The sequence below is a fragment of the Pteronotus mesoamericanus genome, unplaced genomic scaffold, assembly GCF_021234165.1.
Source record: "Pteronotus mesoamericanus isolate MK-2021 breed Mesoamerican mustached bat unplaced genomic scaffold, CSHL_Meso_final contig_24, whole genome shotgun sequence".
NCBI classification, from domain to species: Eukaryota; Metazoa; Chordata; class Mammalia; order Chiroptera; family Mormoopidae; genus Pteronotus; species Pteronotus mesoamericanus.
The window spans coordinates 28651668-28677889 of NW_026555100.1; the positions used below are offsets into that span (position 1 = coordinate 28651668).

The window sequence follows — 26222 nt, forward strand, 5'->3', positions numbered from 1 at the left end:
ATGAAATGTTAAAGGGACTTACCTAAGAAAAAGATCAACACTAGGAACGATAAAATGACAACACACTCACAACTAAACAGTTGAACCTAAAAAAAAAATACAAAAGCAAACTAAGCTAACTAGAACAGGAACAGAATCACAGAAATGGAGATCACATGGAGAGTTATTGGTGAGGAGGGGGAGGGAGAAGAATGGGGGAAAAGGTACAGGAAATAAGAAGCATAATGGGTAGGTACAAAATAGACAGGGAGAGGTTAAGGATAGTATAGGAAATGAAGAAGCCAAGTAAATTATATGTACGACCCATGGATGTGAACTAAGGGCAAGGGGGAATGCTAGAGGAAAGGGGGATACAAGGCGGAGGGGGATAAAGGGAAGAAAAAAATAGGACAACTGTAATAGCATAGTCAAAAAAGGCACTTAAAAAAAAGAATTGCTTTTGTTTTCCTCCTTTTTCCGGTGTACTTACACATATTCACCCTTTCTTCTTTCTTGCCACTCTCTATTCAGTCAGATACTTATTATTGGTTTTTTAGGCAAATTTTTAGAATAGTTATTTTTAATACTAAAAGTGGGTAGAGGGTTAACTCTACCACATGTGGTGATTAATTTCACTCTGAGTGCTTGCATGCCGGATTTTATTTATTTATTATTTAATCTTCACCCGAGGATTTTTTTTTATTGCTTGGGTCGGGGCAGGGAAGAAACATCAATGTGAGAGAGAAACATTGATCAGTTTCCCTATGCACCCAACCTGGGATGGAACCTGCAAAAATCTATTAAATTGAGAAAGTCAGAATTAAGAATATTATAGTATCCTTTCCAGGGCCAGTATTCTATCTTTTGATGAATTTTGGATTCTGGCACTTACCTGATTCTTCAGTACTTTCTTTAAATGCAATTATTCCTGTGGTTTAGAATGTTTTTTCACCTTGGCATGTTTATTTTTGTGTACTCTGCTCAGAATGCTCTCATTGACAAGGCTTGTGGATGACAAGTGGTTTTATCAGTTTGGGGTGCTGCTTCTACTCATGTTTGGAAGAGCAATGATTATCAAGGGTCAGGAGAGACCAAGATTTAGTAATAGGTAGATCATGACCTACTGTTTCTTATTTACAGTACTGATTCCTTAATGTTATTTTTTATTTCCTTCATTGAGATTTTATAGTCCTACTTTAACAGTAGAAGGCATGGAATGTAAATAGTTCACTCATTTCAGGCTTTGGTTTTCTGTTAATGGAGAGTGTTATGTTCTGATATTGTTTTCCTTCATACTAATAACATTAGTAGAAAAAGAGGAAATCATCTTTGATGCTGTAATAGATCCACTGTCCTGAATTACTGCTGAAACAACAGTAGTTTTCCTTTTAAAACTCTAGAGAATAAATTGGAAAGACACATTAAAGGGTAGACTTTTTAAGAACTTTCTAAAATAAAATAGACCTCTGGAAAATAGCTATTTCTCTTCCTGTTTATATGTTACTATTAAACTTAAAGGAGGGATAATAGTATTGTATTTGCCCTCACAAATGGAGTCAGACCCTTTGGAGGCACACTGTAGTGAGGCACTCCTGAAATACCGCATGCTAGATTTTTACTGCAATGTTACAACTGTTCTGAGGGGGTTGGGAAGCCAAATCTTTGGTATATTCTGTTTACTACCTGGTTTTTCAAAAGATAAATACCACACTTACGTTAAAGAGTGTTTAAATACTTAGAAATGGATATACAGGGTCCGGCAGAAGTAAGGCCTGCTTGAGTGTGGTAGAGAGGATAATGATATGGGTGTAATAATTTATAGTTTTAATTTGGACATTTCACCTAAAATGTCATATGATGTGCTTGAGTGTGATATTGTTATGTTACAGAATTGCACGCTTTTGATTTTGTAATAAGAAAAGAGGTGTTATTTGTGCCGGACCCTGTATGTATTACTTAAGAAATATAATACTTGCACATAATTAGGAAATAAAAATTTGTTTATGGCATGCCAAGGTCAGTTAGATAAACTTTGTCTTGCACATGGATTTTTTTTTGAACAACATTGTTTAATTGAGTTTTTGTTATATGTATTAATTGTAAGAAAAGCACAAGGTGGGAATTCTAGTGCTGCCTTAGTCAGTCACTAACTAGGCTACATTGAGCTAGTCATTTGCTGTTTCTATGCCTATTTCCTCATTTGTGAAAAGGAGGCAATGATACTTTCTTTGGCGTGATATAAGAAATAAATAGAGCATTAGATGTTAAAATGAAAAAGGCCCCATACAAATGTCAGGTGGTAGTAGTAATCAGCTCATTTAGCATGGATAATTTGAGTGTTAGCCATATTTGATACTTGCAGCTAATACTCAGTTATTCAGCAGGATTCACTCATTTAACAAAGATTTGGTTGTCTATTAAATACATGCCATGCTAGTAGCCAGTCAGTGTATATTTAGTGTACAGTGTGTCAGTTATTGTGCTAAGAATTTTTCATGTGTTTAATATAATCCTCATAGCACTCTGATAATAATTCTCATAACACCATTTTTATCCGTTAATAAAATTGTTGAAAGAATTGAGATTTAGAGGAGTCAAGTAGCTTACCTGAGGTTGAACAGCTAGTAAGTGTTCTTTCTGATTGCATCTATCCATCCATCCACCCATTTATTCATCAATTATTGAGCATCTGCTATATAATAGGCACTATTCTAGGGCTGGATATACAACAGCGAACAAAACAGACAAACATTCTGTGCCTTAATGCAGCTTATATTACAGTAGGGCAAGACAGAAAATGAAGTGTAAAGTGGCGAATATTTCTCCAATGGTAAGAATGGTGCAATTACAAAGTAACTCCTTTATTTTAGAAAATAAAAAAGGGGAGAAAATAAATCAGGGAAGGGAATTGTGTGCACATGCACGTGTGCGTGTGTTTATAATACAGATAATGTAACCGGACAGGGCCTAATACAGATAATGTAACCGGACAGGGCCTAATACAGAAGGGGGTAACATACCTGAAGGAGGAGAGGAGGCAGCCACATGTGAGAAACACGATCCAGGTAGAGGAAACTGTAGGGGCAAAGCATAGGACTGGAATGTGCCTGGTGTGTTTCAGGAACCACAAGGAGGCCAGTGTTGCTGACATGGAATAAGTAACATGGAGAATAAGTGTAGGAAAAGACGTCAGGGAAATAACATAGGACAAAATTATGTAGAGCTTTATGGACTGTGGTAAGAAAAATAGGGTTTTGGGCAGAAGAGAGACATGGGACCTGATTTATGTTTTAATGGGATCATTCTGTCTCCTGTGCTGGGAACAAACTGAAGAGGAGCAAAGGTGGAATCAAGAAGACTGTTAGGAAGCAATTGGCAGTCATCTTGGGAAGGCATGTCAATGGCTTAGACCAAGGGTGTTACCAGTGGAGGTAGTGAAGGTTAGATTTGCTGGCCTATTGTGGTGGGGAAGAGTGAGCGAAAGAGAACAGTCAGTGATGATTTTAAGGTTTTTTGCCTGAGCAACTAGAAGAATGAAATTACTGAGATGGGAGGAGACTATGAGAGGAGCAGTTTTTGGAGAAGAGGGCATATTTGAACATATTTGAAATGCTTATCAGAGATCTGCTTGGAGAGATATGAGTTTGAATTTCAGAGGAGAGGTCAGGACTGGAAATGTACATCTGGAAGGTGTCAGTATGTTTATGGAATTTAAAGCTTCAAGTCTAGATGAAATAAAGAGAGTAGTATAGGTAGAAAAGAGATGTCCAAGGTCGGAGCCTAGTTCTAGCTCAGTTCTTAACAGTCCAAGTACTTTATAATTGCTATCCTATGTTGTCCTCTCTAGTATTACGATTGGTACCTATTAAAAACCTAAATCATGGAGGCTGCTGCCCTCAAGAGGATTATGGTCTATGTGAAGAAATAAAATCTATGACATATAATTGAAACATTTAAATTACAGTGCAAAGTTATATATTGATTACATGTCGAAATGAATGGAAAGGACTACATGTTTACCTGTCCTGTCTGTGAAAAGATTACTGGGCATGGAAGTGATTGACAAAGGCCTGAAGGAGGAAATGGGACTGGAACTAAACCTCCAACAATGGGCAGCAGATTGGGACGTGCACTTTGGGGAGGGTGTCAAGACTACTTTTATGTTCAATAATTCACTAGGAGGACTCAGGATTTAGCAAAGCTATTACACTCACAGTTACTGTTTGTTAACAGCAAAAGGATAAAAAAGGATACAGATTAAAATTCACAACAGGAAAAGCCTTATAAGGCAGGGTCTCAGGGAGTTCCAGGCAGGAGCTTCCAGTTGTTTTTTTCCCAGTGCAGTAGCCTGGACACACTTACATCTCCCAGCACTGAGGTGTATCAACACGTAGGGCCTGTTGCTAACCAGGGAAGCTTACCCGAGCCGTGCTGTCCAGGATTTGTACTGGGGTTAGTCACATAGACATGGCTAACCACCTGTGTTGCTGACCTTAGTCTTCAACCCCTCCAGAGCTGATACTGTGGCCCAAGGTCCCCACTCACTGTAAATCACAGTATTAACATAGACCAGTTGGCATTGCTCAAGTTCACCAAAGAGACAAAGACATCTATCAGGCAGGACATTCCAAAGGCTTACCTCCCAGGATCTGGGAGCAAGGGCCAAGCCTTTCTTTGGGCAAGGTTAATCCTTTCTCGCATGGTTGAGAGGGGGTTGCCCTCTATGTGGGGACAGCATGAGCTTTGATACAGTAGGAATGTGTATGCCGTATTTAGAGAATATTGTGATTTCTGTATGGCCTGTACTTAAGAATATGAACTCTTGGAGCCAGATTACCAGGATTCATATCCCAGCTGTCACTTGCAAGTTGTGGAACATGTGGCAGTTATATATTCTGTTGCTTATATGTAAAGCAATGGTAATAACAATGCTTAACGTTATAAGCTTGTGAGGATGAAAGGGTTACTGTATAAAGGACTTAGTGTATGTCATGACACATAGTCAGTGCTATAGAAATGAGGAGTTTGCTCATTTATTCCTGAATCACTCACTCAGTGACCCTGTTTTGAGCACTAACGAGTGTGTTAAGACTCCTCTCCATAGCCTCAGATTTTTTGTTTCCGGATACCTAGTGATACACTGAAAGGGCTTGTGACTCTTTTAATACTAACATGTTCAAAAAGAAATTAAATATTTTTCACTCAAATTACTTCTACTAGTTGCAGTACTATCAACTTAGTTTATCTGTCTAGAGATTTAATTTTAAGATATCAGCTGTTGCAAAGACTGGGCTTTAAGAATACACTTTCATTAATTAGGAAATTAATGTTAGCTTTCTTTATATACATATAGGTCTGTGTATGATGACCAGCCAAATGCACACAAGAAGTTTATGGAAAAGTTAGATGCTTGTATCCGTAATCATGACAAGGAAATCGAAAAAATGTGTAATTTTCATCATCAGGGTTTTGTAGATGCTATTACAGAACTTCTTAAAGTGAGAACTGATGCAGAAAAACTGAAGGTAAGAAATATGTTAAAATTCTATTTATCTTTGCTGTCAGATTCCTCAGTATTACTTTATAGTGCATATGTCCAAATCATTATTAAATGTACTACTTCCAAGAAGTGCATTAGTGTATATATTTGGGAATACTCTTCATGCTTTGTTAACACAGTTGTCATGCTAATAACAGGAGCAATCCCTGTTTTGGTAAAACAAGTAATGCACTGACTTAACAGGATTTCTTTCCATGTAGGTAAATGAACTAAAAAACTTCATACAATGAAAGGCCTAATTGGCAGTTTCAGAATTTTTTAAATGACAATTAGTACACATAAAAAACCTTTAAAACTACTATATATAATTGTAGTCTCAAAATCATTTAATAATATCTAAACTATTTTTTTAGTTTACTAGCAATGTGTAATTTTCTTAAAGTTGGTCTACATTTTCTGTCATACAGGAAAAACATTATTTATTAAATGAGACCTGGATTTGTTCACTCAGAACACAAAATATTTAGTTGTAAGAATTGTCCTATTTACCTTTACATTTGGAGAGCTTAGCAGGCAGAATGACCCTGGTTTACCAAAGGTTATGATTAGAAAACCATTATATAAAGGATGTTCAGACAGTGAGAGACCAAATACAGCATCAATGAGGTCACTGAGCATCTTCGTTCAAAAATTAATGAGATTTTTAATAAACCAGACTGTGGTTCCTTACTATGATGACCTAATGAGTCACTTAATATGTGGGAAAATTTGGGGTTGAGCTTTGCCTGCACCTGCAGCATTAAAATGTTGCTGTGGATTGAGATTTCTGTGTTTGATGTTAATCAGCCACCCAGTGTTTGCATTCAGCAAAGTATGAATGTTTAATTACCGTAAAATGCAATCACCATTTCCTACAGACAATGAATGGCACATAAACCTCATTGAAGTTATCAAAAAGGGACCAGTGGTCAATTGGGTCAGTGATTTGAATTATTTGACAGACTTAGAGAAGCAAGTCAAGTTCAAAAATCTTGAGTAAATTTGAGAAGTTTGCCACAGAATCTGTTAAAAAGAACTGTCATAAGTAATTGAAGTTAAAAGCCCTTTTCAATCAAAAGTTCAAGTTCAAGCTGTAGAGTTAATTTGAATTTGCATTTCTTTGTTCTAAGTTTCTCATGAAGCATGATCTCATTACAAGGGTGAACAGTTACATCAGGGATGCTTTATGCACATTTGTCTAACTAAGGTGAAATTATTTTTAAGGTACAAGTTATTGATACCAATCGAAGATTTCAAGATGCTGGAAAGGAGGTGAGAAAATGATACATTTCTTTGTGTACCAGTATGTGGGTGTGATTTAACTGTTCATTTAAAAAAATATGAACATTTCTTTTTTTCTTAAGGTGATAGTCCAAACAGAAAATATTATTCGATGTAGAATTCAGCAGAGGAATATTACAACTGTAGTAGAAAAATTGCAATTGTGCCTCCCAGGTGAGTTAAGTTTGTCTATAATGTAACGTTTGGCTTGATAAAATTGTAATTTAATAATGATCTTTCTTTCCCACTTTATCCCTGAATTTTCATGGTTTTCCTATATTATAAAGCCCCATTTGATGATGTCATGTGAGTCTCCCAGAACAATTTCTATCTTTCCGTTTCCTTTTTTTGCCTTAGTTTGTTCTTTGTCCATGATCACTCCCTCTTCAACTTTGTTTCTCCTCAGAATACTTTCCAATGGGGAGAGTGTCTTTAGATTACATTTTCTTGCTTTGTCCTATTTAGCCTAAAATTTTGTTTAGTTTTCTGTTTGATACTTAAACAGGTTGATTTTGCTTTGCTCATAATCTCATTTTGTTGTAATGTAAGAAAACATCCCAAAGTCCTCTAGATCTTCTCCCTTCTTCATTCTTGCCTTTCCATCTATATTTTGGAAAGACTGACTTTTTAGATTTCTGAGTTTCTGGACTCTCTGTTAGGGCTCAGATATTACTGGGACATCAATAAATTCTGAAGAAACTAACCAGTATTTTCTTTATCCGGATGTATCCTGTTCAAACAAAAGGAAGCAGGTAAATGTCATCTTTTTCTCAGTATTGTAAGCTAAATCCAACTCAGTGTCCCATTAAAAAAAATTTTTTTTTTTTTTGGCAAAGGAGCTGGAACCTCCATACCTAGGGGAATAGAATAAGATGCTTTGTTTATAATAATTATACAGAGTGGGGCAAAAGTAAGTTTACAGTTGTTTGTATAGAAAAGTCATGCACTAATTAATAAATGATAATATGAGAATAAAACTCTATTTTGTGTATTCACAACTGTAAAACTACTTTTGCTCCACCCTGTATAATGTAGTTAGCTTAGACTACATATTATATATTAAAACTGTCAGCAGATCTTATTAGCTAAAAAATTGTTTTCTGACTTGTGGGAATAGATTTTTTTTTTAAAGAATCACTGAAATTCTACTCAGTTTAATCTCTGATTGACCCAGGGATATTTGTGTATTAACATTGAGTAAATAAAATGCCTGCTCATTGTGTTAGATTTCAGGGTTAAGAAACCTACTTCCTTTATGGAAATGTTTAATAATACCTCTTTGCCACTATCAGATACACTGAATAGTCATGAATAGTCTCTAGGTTTGGATGCTTTGTCCCTGAATGGTAATAAGCTTAAAAAATTAGAACTGATGGAATGAGAAAGAGCTGAATTCAGCTTATTCATCTAGTAGGCTATTTGAAATAGAGAAATAAAGGGAAACAGAGGTTAGTTAGATTTTTGTTAGTGTTACTGTCTTCACTTTAAGTGCTGGAGAGGAAATCTAAGTTCATGTAAACTGTGTATTCCTAGTACCAGAACTACCTCCTTTCTTTAATTTATCCTTCTATCTAATTATCCTCTTATAAATACATTCTTTGCATCAGGAATTTTGGTAGATATTGGAAATATAAAGTTGAAAATGATATCATCCCAGCTCTGAAGGATCCTATAATCGATCTGAATAAAGACAAGCCATCAATTACTGTACAGTTGCTTAACTCCTCCTTAGATTAACTCCTCCTTAGTATGAAATGCTATACGAAGACGTGAGTTAAACAATGTATTTTCCTGGTGCATTAGTTTTACTTAATTATATTTGAGAAAAGTATATCGAAATAATAGAAAGTAGATAGGAAATTTAAATAAATTTTTGAGGTAAAGCAGAGAAGACTTTATACTTGTAGCAGCAGATTTAGGCTCTTTCCCTGGTGTGTGCTTAACCTTGATGTTTTGGTTGGAAAATGTGAGACATATTGCATTATGATAGTGGTATATGTAGAATCTGCAGAATTAGGACAGGTTTGCTATAGCTACCTTTGTAGTTTTTATGGTTTTCAGAGAAGCAAACAATATCTTTTGTAAACTTGAAGAACCCTGAAGGTAGCCATAAAACTATAGGAAAATCTGGAAAAAATATCTGTCTTTTTGGTCTAGGGAAATGGAGGTGATTTGATGAGCCAATAATAATTTTATTCACTCACTTTATACTTTAATTCTACTAAGGATGAATGGTAATTTATATGGGTGCATTAAAACCTTTTTGGTAGCAGTATTTCGTCTTGCTAAAGCTTGGAACAGTTTTAATGAATAATTGCATTTCTGAATCTATGGTAGAAATGATAAAACAAAGGAAGATGCTTTGTTATGTTTATTTATGCCTTTATTGTAATTCACTGTCTGCTGTCAGCTTTTGAAGTTTCTCTTTCTTTGTGGATTTGATGTAAAATTTTGTTTAGTGAGCTATAACACAGTTGTGTTATTTTATTTGGTATACTGAATCAAAATCAATCTCACTGTCGCTCAACTTTCTCAAATAACTAAAGTTTAAACTTCCAATTATAGTGCAGGGAAGAGATGATATATTAGTAAGTTTCTGAACAGGATATATATTAGTAGGTTAGTGTCTCAATTATAGGTGTCAGCATATTCAAGTGTTCCAAGTTTAATATAATGTAGTAATACATACAATGTTTAATATATTTAGAAATTGAAATGTTTTTATTTACTTGAAATATAAAATTTTATTTGAAAATGTAAGCCTAAATCAAAATATAGAGAAAATTAATGAATTTATAATACATTGTTCCCTTTCTTAGTTATTTTTATCTCTCAAAAAATATTTTTCCATTTTTGAACGCTAAAATAAGTTACTTTTTTAATGCAGTGCTGGAAATGTACAGTAAGCTAAAAGAACAGATGAATGCAAAAAGGTGAGTTGGTTTCTTTCCTAATCGTTTTTAGTGAGACTATTTTTTTCTATTATTGAAGGCATATTTAAATTTACTGTAAATTATAGTGAATCATAAAGTTTGCTTTTTACCTTAAACTATGCTTTGTTCATGCAATGCCCATCAAGGTGATTCAATAAGAAATTCTTAACCATTTATTTGTAGATCCTTACCCTATATAAGTGATATCAGTGAAGGACAAATAGACAACTGAACAGGAATGAAAAAGATATTGATTAATTTACCAACATTACATTGCATATAGTCAAAGGCTAGTGTATATTTGTGGGTCCACAATTGAAAGCACAATGTAGGTAATTACATTTTGACAACCTTGCCTAGTGTAGTTCGTGTTTTTGTTTGTTTGTTTATTTATTTATTTCCTTTTATGATTCTAGAGAGGGGGAAGGGTGAGAGAAAGAGGGAGAGAAACATCAATGTGAGTGAAACTTTGATTGGTTGCCTCTTGTGTGTGCTCCAACCAGGGACTGAACCCGCAACCCAGGCATGTGCCCTCGCTGGGAATCCAGCTGGCAACCTTTCAGTTCACAGGACAATGCTCCAACCAAGTCACACCAGCCAGGGCACATTCTGTTTAATAATACAAATGAATAAATGACAAATGAAAAGTCAAAATAAAATAAGTTAAAGTAGTTTTTTGATTGCCATAGAAACATTAGGTGTACTAATGTTTAAAATGTTTTAAAGATGAACAATTTGATTTATTTTTAAAATTTTTTTATTTTAATTGCAGTTGACGTACATTATTTTATGAGTTTCTAGTGTACAACATAGTGATTAGACATTTATATAATTAAGTGATCACCCTGATAAGACTAGTTACCATATGATACCATACATAGTTATTACAATATTAACTATATTCCTTATGATATATTTTACATCTCCATGACTCTTTTGTAACTACTAATTTGTACTTTTTAATCCCTTCCCCTTTTTTTCCTATCCTTCCAACCCTGCTCCCATTTGACAACCATCAAAATGTCCTTTGTATCTATAAGTTTGTTTCTGTTTTCTTTGCTTATTTTGTTTTTTAGTTTCTACGTATAAGTGAAACCACATGGTACTTGCCATGTTGTTATGTATGGCAAGATTTTATTTTATTTTTTTATGGATGAGTAATATTTCATTGTATATATGTATGACTTCTTTATCCTAATGTCTTTTGATAGACACTTAGGTTGCTTCCATATCTTGGCTATTGTAAGTAATGCTACAATGAACACAAGGATGCATATGTCTTTTCAAATTAGTGTTTGGGGTTTCTTTGTATAAATACCTGGAAGTGGAATTAGGTCCTTCTTTGTCTCTTGATATTGCCTTTGATTTATTTCTTTATTTTTTATTTTTAGATTTTATTTATTTGTTTTTAGAGAGGGGAAGGGAGAGTGAAAGAGAGGGAGAGAAACATCAGTGTGTGGTTGCCTTTCAAGTGCCCCCTACTGGGGAGCTGGCCTGCAACCCAGGCATGTGCGCTGACTGGGAGTCGAACCTGCTACTCTTTGGTTTGCCAGTCCCTTCAGTTCGCCAATAGGTGCTTAATCAACTAAACCACGCCAGCAAGGGCATTTGATTTAAAGTCTGTTTTTTTCTGGTATAAATGTTGCTACCCCAGTATTTTTTGTTTCGTTTCCATTTTCATGAAATATCTTTTTTTACCCCTCTCCATGTATGTGTTTATTTTGATCTGAAGTGAATCTCTTATAGGCAGCATATGTAAGCGACTTATTTTGTTATCTATTCAGTCACCCTAGGCCTTTTGATTGGAGCATTTAATCCATTTACTTTTGAAGTAATTGTTGAGCCCTGTCTGGTATGGCTCAGTAAATTGAGCACAAGCCTGGGAATCGAAAGGTCGCTGGTTCAATTACCAGTCAGGACCCATGCCTGGGTTCCAGGCAGGTCCTTGGCTGGAAGCATATGAGAGACAATCATGTCATGTTTCTCTTCCTCTCCTCCCTCCCTTTCCCTTTCTCTAAAGATAAATAAATAACATAAAAAAAAGTAATTGTTGATAGGTATGTAGTTATTGCCATTTTATTAATCATATTATTTATCTTTTCTTTTTATTCTTCTTCTCCTCCCCCTCCCTCTCTCTGTCCCCCTTCTCCTCTATTTCCTTTGATACTGGTTTGGTGGTCATGAACTTCTTTTTCTTTTTCTGGAAGCTCTTTATCTGTCCTTTGATTCTAAATGATAACTTTGCTGGGTTGATTAATCTTGATTGTAGGTCTTTGCTTTTCATTACTTTGACTACTTTGTGCCAGTCCCTCTAGCTTACAAAGTTTTTGTTGAGAAATCAGCTGGTAGTCTTATGGGAGCCCCTTTATAGGTAACTAAGCACTACTGTCTGGGAGAAAGGTACCCCTCCAGCCCTATCCCTGAAGCTAGCCAGAAAATTCAGTTCCTCTCCATATGTCCCTGGCACTTTTTGAACTGCTGCCCCGGTTCTGGAGCTTGGAGACAGTGAGTCTGTCAATGGATAAGTCCATGGGCCAGCCCTTTAGGAGGAATCCTGGGACTCCTGAAGCACTCTGTCTGACAGCCACAATCCCTGCTGGTTTTCACAGCCAGAAATTATGGGAACTTCTCTTCCTGGCACTGGAACACTAAACTTGGAAGCCTGATATCAGGCAGTAACCCCTTGCTCCATAGTGGGGGACCTCTGCAGCTGAGACATCCCTCCTGATTTTTAAACACCACACATCGGTTTGGGAGCAGCATATTCTGTTTTTCCACCCCTTCTACCAACCTCCATGTGGCTTCTGTATATCGTTAGTTACAGGACTTCTGTTTAGCTAGAGTTCAGAAGGTTCTCAATGGTGGTGGTTCTGTAGTTTAGTTGTAATTTTGATGTGTTCTTGGGAGGAAGCAAGTACTGTGTTAACCTAATCTGCCATCTTGACCAGAAATCCCTAAAGATGAACAATTTTAAAGTAACATAGAAAAATCAGAATAAATGAGACATTTGGAAAAGGGAAGTAATGATTTACTCTTAGTTTATTAATAACTTTATTTATCAGAAGAATCTGAAGTACTTCATTCCCCTCTGAGCATTGCCTTAGTTGCATCCCACAATTTTTGAAATGTTATGCTGTTATAATTTATTTTCAAATATTTTCTGATTTTCCTTTTTTAACTCTTGTATTATTTACAGGTGTGTTGTTTAACTTCCAAATATTTGTGGAATTCTTTAGCTATATTATAATCAATTATTAATTTCTAGTTTAAAACTGTTGGGCCAGTGAATATTCTGTATATGATTCTTTCCTTTGATATTTATTGACACTTGTTTAGTGGCCTACCATATTATACATCTTGGTGAATATTTCATGTGTACTTTTAGAAACTGTATATTCTGCAGCTGTAATTGGCTTTAGTGTTCTAGAAATATCAATTAGGTCATGTTAATTGTTAGTGCAGTTCAAATATTTGATATATTTAGTTTTGGGGTTTTTTTTGGCCAGTTCTATCAACAATAGAAAAGGAGTTAAGTTTTCAACTATTGTAGGTTTGTCTATTTTCTCTCTAGCTCTTTACATTTTGCTTCATACCATATTTTGCCATGTATGAAGTGCACTTTTTTGCCCAATTTTTTGAGGGAAAAAATAAGGATGCACATTATATGTGGGTAATACTAATTACCATGTATAATGCAAGTTATGCATGCAAATTGTATAATGCAAGTTATACATGGGAATTAGCTCTAAAATGTGGGTGCACATTATACAGGGCAAAATATGGTACTTTTTAAAGTCTATTTGTTAGATGCATACATATTTATTACCATTTTATATCTTTTTGAAGTGTCTCATTTATAAAAACAGACAATTTGACAGAGGCTTAACATGGGGGAAATTTACTGTAGGGTTATTTATAAAAAATAAAAAATCAGAGCCTTAAAAATCCCAACAATTAGGATATCATTGTGATAGACTTACAAATAGGGCAATAATCTGTTTCTAAATAATTTTGGTTAGAGATAAATTCTGTAGTATGTTGTTAAACAGGATATGAGCATTCTGAAGTGGAATTGTTATATGTAGATAATGACTGGATATGAATGTGATCAGGTGTTACTGAGGCAGTTACTACATGGTAGCATATCATAGGTACCTTTAATTTTCTCTTCATAATTTTTCTACTTCTACAGTGCTTATAGATAACTGTTCCCATTTTTTTTTTTTTTAAACAGCATCATGTATACCAAAAGAGAAGTGGTAATCTATTTTGCAAATTTGCTTACATTTCAAAACAAATAAAGCTCAGATAAATTGCTAAATTTTAGAAAGGATTCATTATGGAAACTTGCTTACATTTCCAAACAGACAAAGCTTAGGTAAATTGCAAAATTTTCGATAGGATCCAAGGCTTGGTCTCTGGCTTTTGCTCTTTTCCTGAGATTATAAACTTTGGTTGGGCCTCCCAGAGCAAAGCCTGAGCTATAACCTTATATATGCTTTTTACATTTTTAAAGAGTATAATTTTAGGGAAGCTGAGAAGGAGCATTGAGGGAAAGAGAGATGAGATAGGGAATTTGGGAGAGGAAATATGAGGTTGAGTTATTGAGTTAGCCGATGCTTAATATTGATCAATTTCAAAGAACTTTTGAGGAGTTTAATTATTGTAAGTCACAACATTTCATTTAGGAAGAAGAAAGGAGAATCAATCTTCTGGTTTCCTTTTCTCATTACTTAAGGATTTAACCCACTGGCAGTAACTTATCACATTTTGGGGTTCTTGAAAGGTCATGTGATGTCTCATGCCTCAATGACACAGTGAAGTCCAAGGTGGGAGGTGAGAGATGAGCAGCATGAATAGGAAGGCACAGTTGTGCTGTGGAGTTAGTTGATTGTGTCTGTGGTATGTTGCAAAAACTGCTGGTAATATTTTTCACTTAGCATCTATCACTTATAATTTCAAATATGTTACAGATATTACCATGATTTTTCAAAAAGCACATCTGTTATAGGGAGAATACCTTTGGGGTATACCTAATTTAAATCAATTCAGGAAATAGACCAGGATTAATTTTGACTATTCATTAACCTGTTCTATCTAAAAATGTTACTGTATTCAGAAAAGATATTACTCATTATTTCACATCATCTAAATTTAAAACTTATAATGTTTTAGGTATAATCAAAATCATTGTAATGACATCTCCTTTCCCATACCTTCACCTAATCATATTGATTTCTGACCAAATGTTACACTATTTATAGTATAACAATTCTAGTGATTTTAAATAACCGTGATAAAATTTAGCTCTAACTTTTAAATTAATGGTACAATTTTGTGATAAATTGCAAAATATGCTCTGTCTTTGGTAGTATATAAGTTAGAGAGCCAATAACTATCTTTAAATAGCTTTGCAACCTTCTCTGTTTTGAGTTTACTTATATATAACTTTTTTTTTAAAGTTTGTACCTTGTCTCATTTTAATAATGCAATTCACTGGGAAGGCATAGAATATTACTTGATAAATTTAAAAGTACGTACTTGTAAGGATTTTGGTGGTGAATATTATTGTCGGATATTCACAATTTTGGAAAGTCTGAGTCCTACTATCAGTTACAGTATCTTGACCAAATTTTATACCTTTTCTCTGTGTTTCAGTTTTCTCATTTATAGATTAATAGTAATATCTGCCATAGACACCTAGACACCATAGAAGTCTAGAGAAAATTGAAGTGTGTCTATGAAATTATACATATATATATATCAGTTTTTCTAGGGCACAAGCTATACTTTACTAATTGCTGCATGCCCAGCATATCACCAGTGCCTAATATGTAACAGGCATTCAGTAAATATTTGTTGAAATGAAAAAAAAATCACTCTGATTTTTTTTCTTTTGTGACACCCATTTTTAAAATTTTAGTATTATTTCTAATTGTCTTAAACAGTTTAAAGTGATTTTTTAAAGTTCCTTAAAGTATAGTTTGCTTTAAGTTAAATTTGTGTTTTGTATTTTTCTGATGATGATGGTTTGTGGATGGGAGAAATATTATGAAATCAGATATCAAATAGCTATCAGTGTTGTCCAACCTTTTGGTGTCTGCGGGCCACACTGGAAGAAGAGTTGTTTTGGGCCACACGTTAAAGCATTAAAGACACAAACACTAACAAAAACTAATGAGCAAAAAAAAGGTTTTGAGTAAATTTACAATTTTCTTTTGGGCCTCATTTATAGCCATCCTGGACGGCATGTGGCGTGTGGGCCACAAGTAGGCACCCCCGACTTACTTACTTATTTGTTTATTTATTTATTTAGAAAATTTTACTTATTTTTAGAGAGAGAGGAAAAAAGGGAGAAAGAGAGATGTATCGATCGGTTGCCTCTCTCATGCTTCCAACTGGGCACCTGACCTGCAACCCAGGCATGTGCCCTAACTGGGAATCAAGCTGGCGACCTTTTCATTTGCAGGCCCACAGTCAGTCCACTGAGCCACAGCAGCCATGGCTAAATATTCTAATTTAAAAACTTGGAATTATTATACAGTTAAGTATTGTGATGACTCTGATAATACTTGTGATGTTACAGATTTAGATGAAGTGAAATGAAGTATGTTTAGTGTAAACCTAAATTTTCAGCTTGCAGCATGTTCATATGGTTTATAGTTTGTGCTTAGTAAATAGAAAAAAATGCTTATTTTACCTATAATTACGACCTTTTTGATGGGAATGTTGGGCTGATTATTTGTAATTACTTGTAAAATTAATGTAATAACTTCATAAAGTTATCTTTTTAACTTCTTATAGGTATTATTCTGCTCTAAAAACTATGGAACAATTAGAGAATGTATATTTTCCTCGGGTTAGCCAATACCGGTTTTGTCAGCTAATGATAGAAAATCTTCCTAAACTTCGCGAGGATATTAAAGAAATTTCCATGTCTGATCTCAAAGACTTTTTGGAAAGCATTCGAAAACATTCTGATAAAATAGGTGAAACAGCAATGAAACAGGTGAGATTAAAAAGGAGAATTTTAATTTAATGTTATTTTATAATTTGTTATAGAATATTTCCAAAGTTTACTTCTGTAAAATGCTTATTTTTGTTTAGTTTTACCCTTATCTTTCCTGATTCTTGTTTAGAATAGATTTCATCAGCATTTTCTTTTGCTTTACAGTTATTCCGTATGTAATTTGACTCACCACCCGATTCCTTGGCAGTGTTCCCCCACTATCTAGTATTACATTAACTTTTGCCAGCTGTGAAATTTGGTATGAAATTAACTGAAAAGTGGCACCTCGTTTATGCCAAGGTTCTAAATTGCTGTCTTTTTAAAATTGAAAGCATTATTGGAATTAACAACTCCTACAACTCAATAATAAAAATACAGACAATGGGAAAATATTTGGCAGTTATAAAGTTAATGTACCTACATTTCGAGTCAGCATTTCCTCTCCCAAGTATTTACCAATGAGAATTGAAAACCTGTGCTCATGACGTTTGTAGTAGCCTTGTTCACATTTGGCTAAAAACTGGAAACAACCCAAATGAACATCAAAAGGAGAATGGATAAACAAATAGTGCTATATTCATAAAATACAATATTACTTAGCAATAAAAAAAATGAATCACTGATATGTGTGACAACATATATAAATCTCCCAGCCATTATGCTCAGTCTTTTCAAATAAAATTATATACCCCTGCAAAACTGTTCAAAAAAAGGAGAGAAAGGGTACAGACCATAAATAAAAAATGGGCTATTACTCCAGATCCTACATCCACAGACATTAAAAATATAAGAAAGTATGAATGAATTCTTGAACTGATTTAGACCATAATAAATTGTGAAATAACCTGAATTTTTCTTTTTCCAAAATAGGCACAACAGCAGAAAACCTTCAGTGTAAAATTTGGGAAGAATATGTGTATAAGTGGTAGAATTCCAGAGGAAAGGAATGAAATTGTATTGAAACATGCATTTGAGGAAGAGGATGAGAATGAAGAGGAGGTGATGGGAATTAGTTTCTCTATGCCTTCCATTCTTTCTATGAATTTTTTCTTTTAGGTTATAATGTATGTCTTGTGTGATTCTCATTCTTATCATGTGCAAATTGAATTTATGTATATTAGTTATTTATGAGATATTAGGGCAACCGAATCATCTGAAGTATTAAACTGCATAACTGACTGATAAACAAGAAATATTGTATATATTTTAAATCATAGGTAGTTGAACTTAGTTCTGCCATAATTAGCAGCAAAAGTGTAAATCGAATGATTTTTTTGAAGTGGTCACTTATGTTTTAATTATCTGTGATAAATACTTAATATCATGATGGCTTGACCTTGAATTTAGACTAGTTCTGGATAGCCTACCATTTTTGAAAATTGGTGCTGAGATACTACACAATAATTCTAATATAATTAAAGTTTTTTATTTCTTAAAAATGTTTTAATATGTTTAGAAACCTTGAAATTATCCTTATTCTCTTTCATCCACTGTATCCAAATTCATTTCTAGTCCTATTGCTTCTTTTATTTTCTCCATGAAGTCTTCTGTTGAGCGCACTTTATATCTTTTCCTTTGAATTTTTTTGAATTTAGTGAAGACCATAAGGACCCTGGTTATTCCCACTTGTTTATAAGTTTTTGCCTTGTCAATAAGATGTTAAATTCTTTTTAAGGACTTAGTTGGGGCATAGTAAGAACTTTTAACTGATTTATAAAAGGAACTTTATGAATATGTCCCCATGGCCTTCTCTGTGGTTGGGAGAACAATATAATATGTACATATCTACTATGTGCCTGAGGATGTGTGAGACTACAGATGCTCTGCGATTTATGATGGGGTTACATACTGATAAAATCATTAAGTTGAAATTATCATTAAGTCGAAATGCATTTAATACACTTCAGCTACCAAATATCATAGCTTAGTCTAGCCTATATTAGTGCTAAGAACACTTACTTAGCCTAGAGTTGAGTGAAATCATCTAACACAGACTCTATTTTATAATAAAGTGTTGCATATCTCATGTAATTTATTATGCGTATTGCTTTTGCAACATGGTAAAGTCAAGCCATCGTAAGTCAGGGATAATCTGTATATGAACTTATGTCTGTGTGTGTGTATGTATATGTGTATGTATGTATATGTATATTTGTGTGTATATGTACACATATATGCATATGCAGCAGATGTCTGATATTGTAATGAATACAGACAAATAAACAGCATTAGACAGTTTAATGTCTTTCTAATATGGAATTAGTGTGTCCTGATTGGTTTCTTGAAATTTAATAAATATTTTTGAAATCTACCTTTTGTTTTCTCTTAATATTTACAGAATCTCTGTATTCTTTTCTCCCTTGATACTCAGAATGGTGAAAATAGACCAGCTAGTGTTCTTGCCTCAATTTTTCCTAGTCTGATTTGTACATCTTTAACTGCTGGGACCATTACCACCATGCCCTACTGCCAAATTCATAGTCTAAGAAAATTAGGTTGTTTCCTTGTTTTTACAGATCTATTTTACTATCACTACATTTTGTTTCTGTCATTTTCCATAAATAAGTAGCACTGTAATAAAAATAATTTAGGTCCACTCTGGGGACTCATGAGGATAGAAATATGTTCCTTTAAAAATAGTTTATTTCTCAAGTTTGAAAAACTTTATACTACTCTATTTCAATTTTGAAGTGCAGTTTGAAAAACTTTATACTACTCTATTTCAATTTTGAAGTGCAGTTTGAAAAACTTTATACTACTCTATTTCAATTTTGAAGTGCAGTTTGAAAAACTTTATACTACTCTATTTCAATTTTGAAGTGCAGTTTTTAAAATATTGCAAAATCTCAGTTGGGATACATCTTAAATTGGTGATACTATAATTTTAAGTGATAGTGTTTTTCCTTTCTTCGTGTTTTATAAAATAATAATGATTATGTCTTCAATATGATGAAATAATTGTAAATCATGAGTTAGCTGCATAAGAGAAGAAATTTTGTCTATAGCTATAGCTTAAATCCATGTACCATCTTTACCAAAAGCAATAATGATTGTATCCACTTTTCTATAGATATTTCCTGGTAAGCTACCAAACATGTTGAGGACATACAGTCTGTCTCCTTTATTATCTTATAATCTAAAGCAGCCAATGATGATAATTATATAAAGGATGAACTACCGAACAAATGCCAAAACAATATAAAAAAGGCATTACATTTATATTGTATGCTTTTTATAGGTGATACATGCTATAACATGTTCATAAATTTCCTTGTCTTTAATTTTACATTATCCAACAGTGGGCTAGTAGTTTGACCTCTAATTTTTTAAAAAATGGTGTTATTTTTCAGGTCTTAACTGTTCAGGACCTTGTTGATTTTTCCCCAGTTTATCGATGTTTGCACATTTATTCTGTTTTGGTAAGTTTCGTGTGTGTGTGTGTGTGTGTGTGTGTGTGTGTGTGTGTGTGTGTGTTTTCATTACTCTGCTGATTTTATTTTAGGGTGATGTGGAAACATTTGAAAATTATTACCGAAAACAAAGAAAGAAACAAGCAAGACTAGTATTGCAACCCCAGTCAAATATGGTAAGCATATGAAAATTTTGATTATGTTTGATCATGTTGTCACTTTTTATCCCCTTACCTGCTTTTATTTCTTCAGAGCTTGCATCACTGTTCATTCAAGTATAAATATTTATTGAATATCTTCTGTTTTCAATAATTGGTTTAGGTGGTGATGGTACAGCAGTGAACAAAACAAGTCTCTTCTCTCGTGAGCTTGTGTTCTATTGGCGAAGATAGACAGTAAACAAATAAAATAGACAGTGAATAAATAAAAAGATACATAAGTGTTTGAACTGTTAGGGAGTGATTATTAGTTTCTGATAATGTGGTAGATTCTGTATCTTGATTAACTGATGGTGCTGGACAAAATAACTAATGATGATGAACAAAACATTTTTTGTAAAATTTAAATACTTTCTGAAGATCTGATAAGAAAGTATAGTCAGAATAAAAATTTAGTGAATATGGAACTGTTCTGTGTATTGGTTTTGGTGATAGTTATATGACCAGATGTATTTATGAAAACTTATAGTACATGAAAAAGAGTGAGTTTTACTGTATGTAATTTATACCCCAATAGATATGACTATAAAACAAACAAAACAAGAATTCCTAAATGAAGGCAGCAAATGAGATAAGTTTAATGAAACACTAGGTGTAGCTTTTATCCAAGAGGAATGTACTGAATGGGAAAGAAAGAGTTTTGAGGACACGGAGACATAGAGGGCCCAGCCCAGAGCCACCCAAAATCAGTGATAAGAGATTGTCTCCCTTGTAAAGAAAGCTGAGACTCTAATTAATTATAGCCCATTATTAGGATGACCTAGAGATAAAAACCACCTAACAAAACTGCTCTGTTCCTTCTGCCAAATATGCTGAGGAAATTGCCTATCTCAAATCTTGATACTGAGTGAACAAAGAAAAAAATATCTCTGAGAATTCATAACAAACAGTTCCACACATGTGTTTGCAATCCAGATTTATTCTAGTTGGATAGTCAAAAAAATCTCAAGTTGAAAATTTTGTTTAAAGTGGTTCCATGCTGATACTGCCTCTAGATGCCTAGTAGAAGCAAATGCAGATTGTCTTTGAACCTTCATACCAGAGTTAAAAAATACCTGTAGTTAAAATTACAAAGCAAATTAGCAATTTACAACAAAAATAATTACCAAACAAGTGAGAATCAGTAGAAATATTGACAACAGAAATAAATCCTAAAAGATTTTCAATATTTGAACTATTATCCATAGAATGTAAAATAACACTATTTAAAATATTTAAAGAAATAAAAGGCAAGCTTGCTGATAGAATTAGGGAATAAGAAACTATAAAGAATGGCCAAAATATGCTAAGAAAAATCAAGTAGAATACCTAGAAATTAAAGATATAATAGCCACCATTAAATGTTTTATGATAAGCTTAAAAGTTGATGAATTCTCTTAGTTGATCTGAAGAAACTATCTAGACAGCATCACAGAGAGACAAAATTATAAAAATACAGAAAAGGAAGGGATATACAGAGAGAAGTTCTAAAATATTTCTAGTTGGAATTTCAGAAAAAACAAATGGGACAGAGGAGTATTTGAGGACATAATGGCTGAGAATTTTCCAGAACAGATGAGAAATAGAAACCAAGAGAGTCAAACCCAAGAAATATCAAGTAGGTTTAATAAAAGGGAATGTACTCTTAAAGACCTTACAGTGAAACCTCAGAACACCAAAGAGAGAGAAAATAGAAAACCTGAAAAACATTAGCCACTAACTTAATTAATTGACATTTATTGAATACGTCACCCAAAACAGACTACAAATGCTTTTCAATTAGCCTTGGAGGGTTCACTGAGACAGATTATATCCTGGGCTGTAAAATACATCTCAACAATATAAATATATGTGTACTTGAAATCATACAAAGTATGTCTTCTGACCACAAGAGAATTAAATTATCTAAATGCAAGAAAAGAATATTGACTCTTACCTCCTTCACCAATTTAAGAGAAGGATCATGGACCCAAATATAAGAGCTAAAATTGTAAAACTTTTAGAAAAAATGAAGTTTAACATCTTTGTGACCTTGGGTTAGGCAGTCAGTATTTTCTTAGGTGTGATATATAAAGCATGAATTATAAAAGGAATAACTTGATAAATTGAACATCAAAATAAAAAACCTCTCTTCAAAAGGCATTGTCAATAAATGAAAAGATAAAACATAGGGAGGATATACTTGCAAAACTCATGTCTAACAAAGGACTTGTATCTAGGATATGTAAAGAAGTTGTATAACTAAATAATTAAAAACAAACAAATGGATAAAAGATTCAAATAGACATTTTACCAACAATATACACATGACAAATATACACATAAGAAATGTTCAGTATCATTTTTTCATTAGGGAAATGCAAATTAAAACCACAATGAGATATCTGTGTACCTGCTAGAATAGCTAAAATTAAAAAGATTGCTAATAGCAAGCATTGATGAGGATATATAGCAACTGGAACCCTCACACATGTCTGGTGGTTATAAAAATTATATCGACACTTTGAAAAATAATTTGTCAATTTGTTACAATCTTAAGCTTTTGCTTATCACATGATCCAGCAGTCTAGCTCCTGGGTTTTGACCCATGTGAAATTTAAGTGTATCTTTACACAGTGGCTTATGTGTGAATGTTTATAGTAGTTTATTCATAAATGCCAAAAACTGGAAACATCTTAAATGTTTATGAACTAGCAAATAAACAAATTGTCATACATTCATATGATGGAGTGCCATTCAGCAATAGAAAAGGAACTGATGTGCAGTGATACGGATGACTCTCAAAAGTATTTAGATACCACAAAGGTATGTATAGTATAATTTGTTTTATTACATTTCGAAAAGGCAAAACTGTGAGACAGAATGGGATCAGGCCAAGGCCTGAAATTAGGAAATGTTTCACTGCAAAGGGGCATGAATGATCTTTATTATGAAATGGAAATGTTCCGCATTTCGATTTTGGTCATGGTTAAACAAATATCTACATTTGTCAAAACTCACTGGACTCTACATGTAAAAAGTATTAATTTTACTATATGTAAATTATGCCTCAATAAACTTGACTTTAAAAACAAAGATAAAAAGAGGATCTTGAAATACCCAAAGGGAAGAAATTTTCAGATAAACAAAATAATGGCATATTTTCAATGCCAAAGGAAAAAACTATCAACTTAGGATTCTATATCTAGTAAAACAAGGGCAAAGGCAGACATGTTCACACAAAAAGAGGAGAGTTTGCTACCAAGACGCCTTTCCTAAGGAAGTCCTAAAGGCTCCACCTCAGGCAAAGGGAAAATGATACCAAGTGGGAGCTAAGAGATGCTAGAAAGAATGAATAGCAAAGAAAGTGTAAGTAAGTGGATAAATCTATGTTGACTGTAGGAAATAATAAAATATTACAGGCTTTAAAACAAGATAGAATTAAATACGTTACAATAACATAAATATTAGGATGGGATGGAAGTTAATGAAATGAAACTATTCCATAGTTTCTGAATTGTCCAGAAGAATAAAACTATTAATTTTAGTGTTTGATTACTTAAGTATTCATACTGTAATTTCTGGAATAACCAGGAAAAGAGTAGACACAAAGTGTATACTTTCATGTAACATATAAAGCTAGAATGATAAGTTAAATATTCGTGTCTTAGAGTTAAGAAATAGTAAGTTTAATTTCTAAACACTGATAATATTGACTCAAAATACTTAAAGCAAAATTGGTACAACCAAAAGGATAAATAGAAAGATCCATATGCATAGTGGGTTTTTAAATGTCCCACTATCTTATAAACCAAATAGAATATCAGTAAGAATACAGGACATGCTTAATAGGCTTGATCTAATGGAACATATAGAACCCTGTTTCACCCACTGGAGAAACATATTCTCTCAAGAACAAATGGAACATTATCAAAGATAACTAACAAGTAAATATCAAGAAATATGAAATGTCTCATGTCATATACACTACATTCTCTGATCATAGTATTCTTTTTTTAATCTTTACTGTATTTTTTTACATTACTTTTAGTCCCTTTATACCTCCCTCCCCCCAGATATCCCCACACTGTTTTGATCATAGTATTCTTAAGTTAAAAAGTAACAGTAAGTGTTCCCCAACCCAGAAAAAAACCAGATGTTTGAAAATTTTGATCACATTTATGAAGTATGCAAATAACATTTGAACTTAATTGAAATAGTGACATATTTCATGTAATACCTTTATGAATGAAATTCTAATGATGAACTATTTCCCTGTATATCTTTTGTTAAAATTATAAACAATATGCAATTGTAGGTTGCCATTTATTGTGAATCAGATGAAAAGTCATTGGAAAGTTTTAGCAGAAGATATATGACCCTATTATTATTTTAAAAGTATCGTTCTGGCAGCTATCTGGACAATAGACTCTAGGGAGCAAGCCTAAAAGCTGGGGAGACTAGGTAGGACAATGATGTAAAAGCCAAAGTGAGAGATGATAGTGGCTTGAATTCATTGCTGGGGGGAAGGTCCTGAAGTCATATTTACTTTTTAATTTGTTTATTGTCTGTCTTTGAATGCAAATTTCATGAGAGTAAGGACTTTTTTTTACTTTACCAGTATATCCCCTGGTGCCTTAAAAATGTATGCAGCAGATAGTAGGCTCTCAATAAATATTTGTTAATAAATACAGTGACTTGGAACTTACTTTTATGTTACTGGTATGGATTGGTTTAAATGATTTTTATTTTTCATTTAAAGCATGAAACAGTTGATGGCTATAGAAGATATTTCACTCAGATTGTAGGGTATGTATCTAATATGCAAATAAATACTATTTTTATATTCTGTCAAATGTCAAAACTAATAATTTTCTTACTGAGATTTAATTTTTGACACGTTATATTGGTAATTACTGTTTTTAGGTTCTTTGTGGTAGAAGATCACGTATTACATGTGACTCAGCGATTAGTAACCAGGGCATACACGGATGAACTCTGGAACATGGCCCTCTCAAAGATAATTGCTGTCCTTAGAGCTCATTCAGTAAGTCAGACAATTTATGTTACTACATTTTTAGTTTAGTTACTTTAAGAACTTCTGAGATGTATATTGTCAGAAGGAAACTATATTTCCATCATTCTGCATATTTTTGGTAATTGCTCAGATTTGGAAGTAGTAATGTCAGGCTTTTGTTTGGTAATATTGGGCTGCGATTTTGTTACTGACTGGGGCTTCCCAAGACACATATAGTCCAGCATTATAAAAAATGAAGAATTAATCTGGCCTCATTAGTTTCAACTGACCTATTCATTAGATTAGTGTAAAACACCATCAATAAAGGGTTTTTAATTATCATTCTGAATTCCTTGCTTCCAAAATAAACTCCAGTAAAACTCAATAGAACTTGTTCTTTGATGCTCATAATTTGTTTGCAGTAATACAATTACAAATTTCTTTAAAATATGCAATGTCAAACTTTGAACTCATTTGAATAATGAACCTTTATGTAATGAGACTTTTTTATAAATAAAAATAAAATGACCAAGAATTTTTTTAATATGCCTCTTGTGGAAATAGAAATATGTTAATGTTATAGATACTACTGAAATTAATGATTGCTCAGTGTAGAATTTTTCTTAAGACAATTTTAGTAGTTTGCCTTCAGTAAAATTAATACTTAAATTTTTTTAATCTTATTCATAATTTTATTATTGAGAATAGAGATTGAAAATAATTTAAAGAAGGATTATTCACTTATGTTTAGATTATAAATAGACTACATTTTTATTTATCCGGAATGTAAATTCTTGATACATTATTTGTCCAGTGAACTAACTTTCCTAGTATATTAATAAATAGCAATACAGTTTTATCATGGCTTATATTTAGAC

The 26222-nt window shown here is 33.2% G+C and overlaps 1 protein-coding gene across 4 annotated transcripts in view; it reads left to right on the top strand.

The window, feature by feature from the left end:
- Positions 1–26222, top strand: part of EXOC6 (exocyst complex component 6) — a 169725-nt gene that overhangs the window by 39806 nt on the left and 103697 nt on the right. For all 4 annotated transcript variants that reach the window (XM_054572861.1, XM_054572863.1, XM_054572864.1 and 1 more), the window contains exons 2-11: positions 5333–5504; positions 6743–6790; positions 6883–6973; positions 9687–9732; positions 16537–16741; positions 17612–17740; positions 20092–20160; positions 20244–20327; positions 25090–25136; positions 25254–25374. In XM_054572861.1, coding sequence (XP_054428836.1) covers positions 5333–5504; positions 6743–6790; positions 6883–6973; positions 9687–9732; positions 16537–16741; positions 17612–17740; positions 20092–20160; positions 20244–20327; positions 25090–25136; positions 25254–25374 — 1012 coding nt within the window. The remainder of the gene's footprint in view (positions 1–5332; positions 5505–6742; positions 6791–6882; positions 6974–9686; positions 9733–16536; positions 16742–17611; positions 17741–20091; positions 20161–20243; positions 20328–25089; positions 25137–25253; positions 25375–26222) is intronic.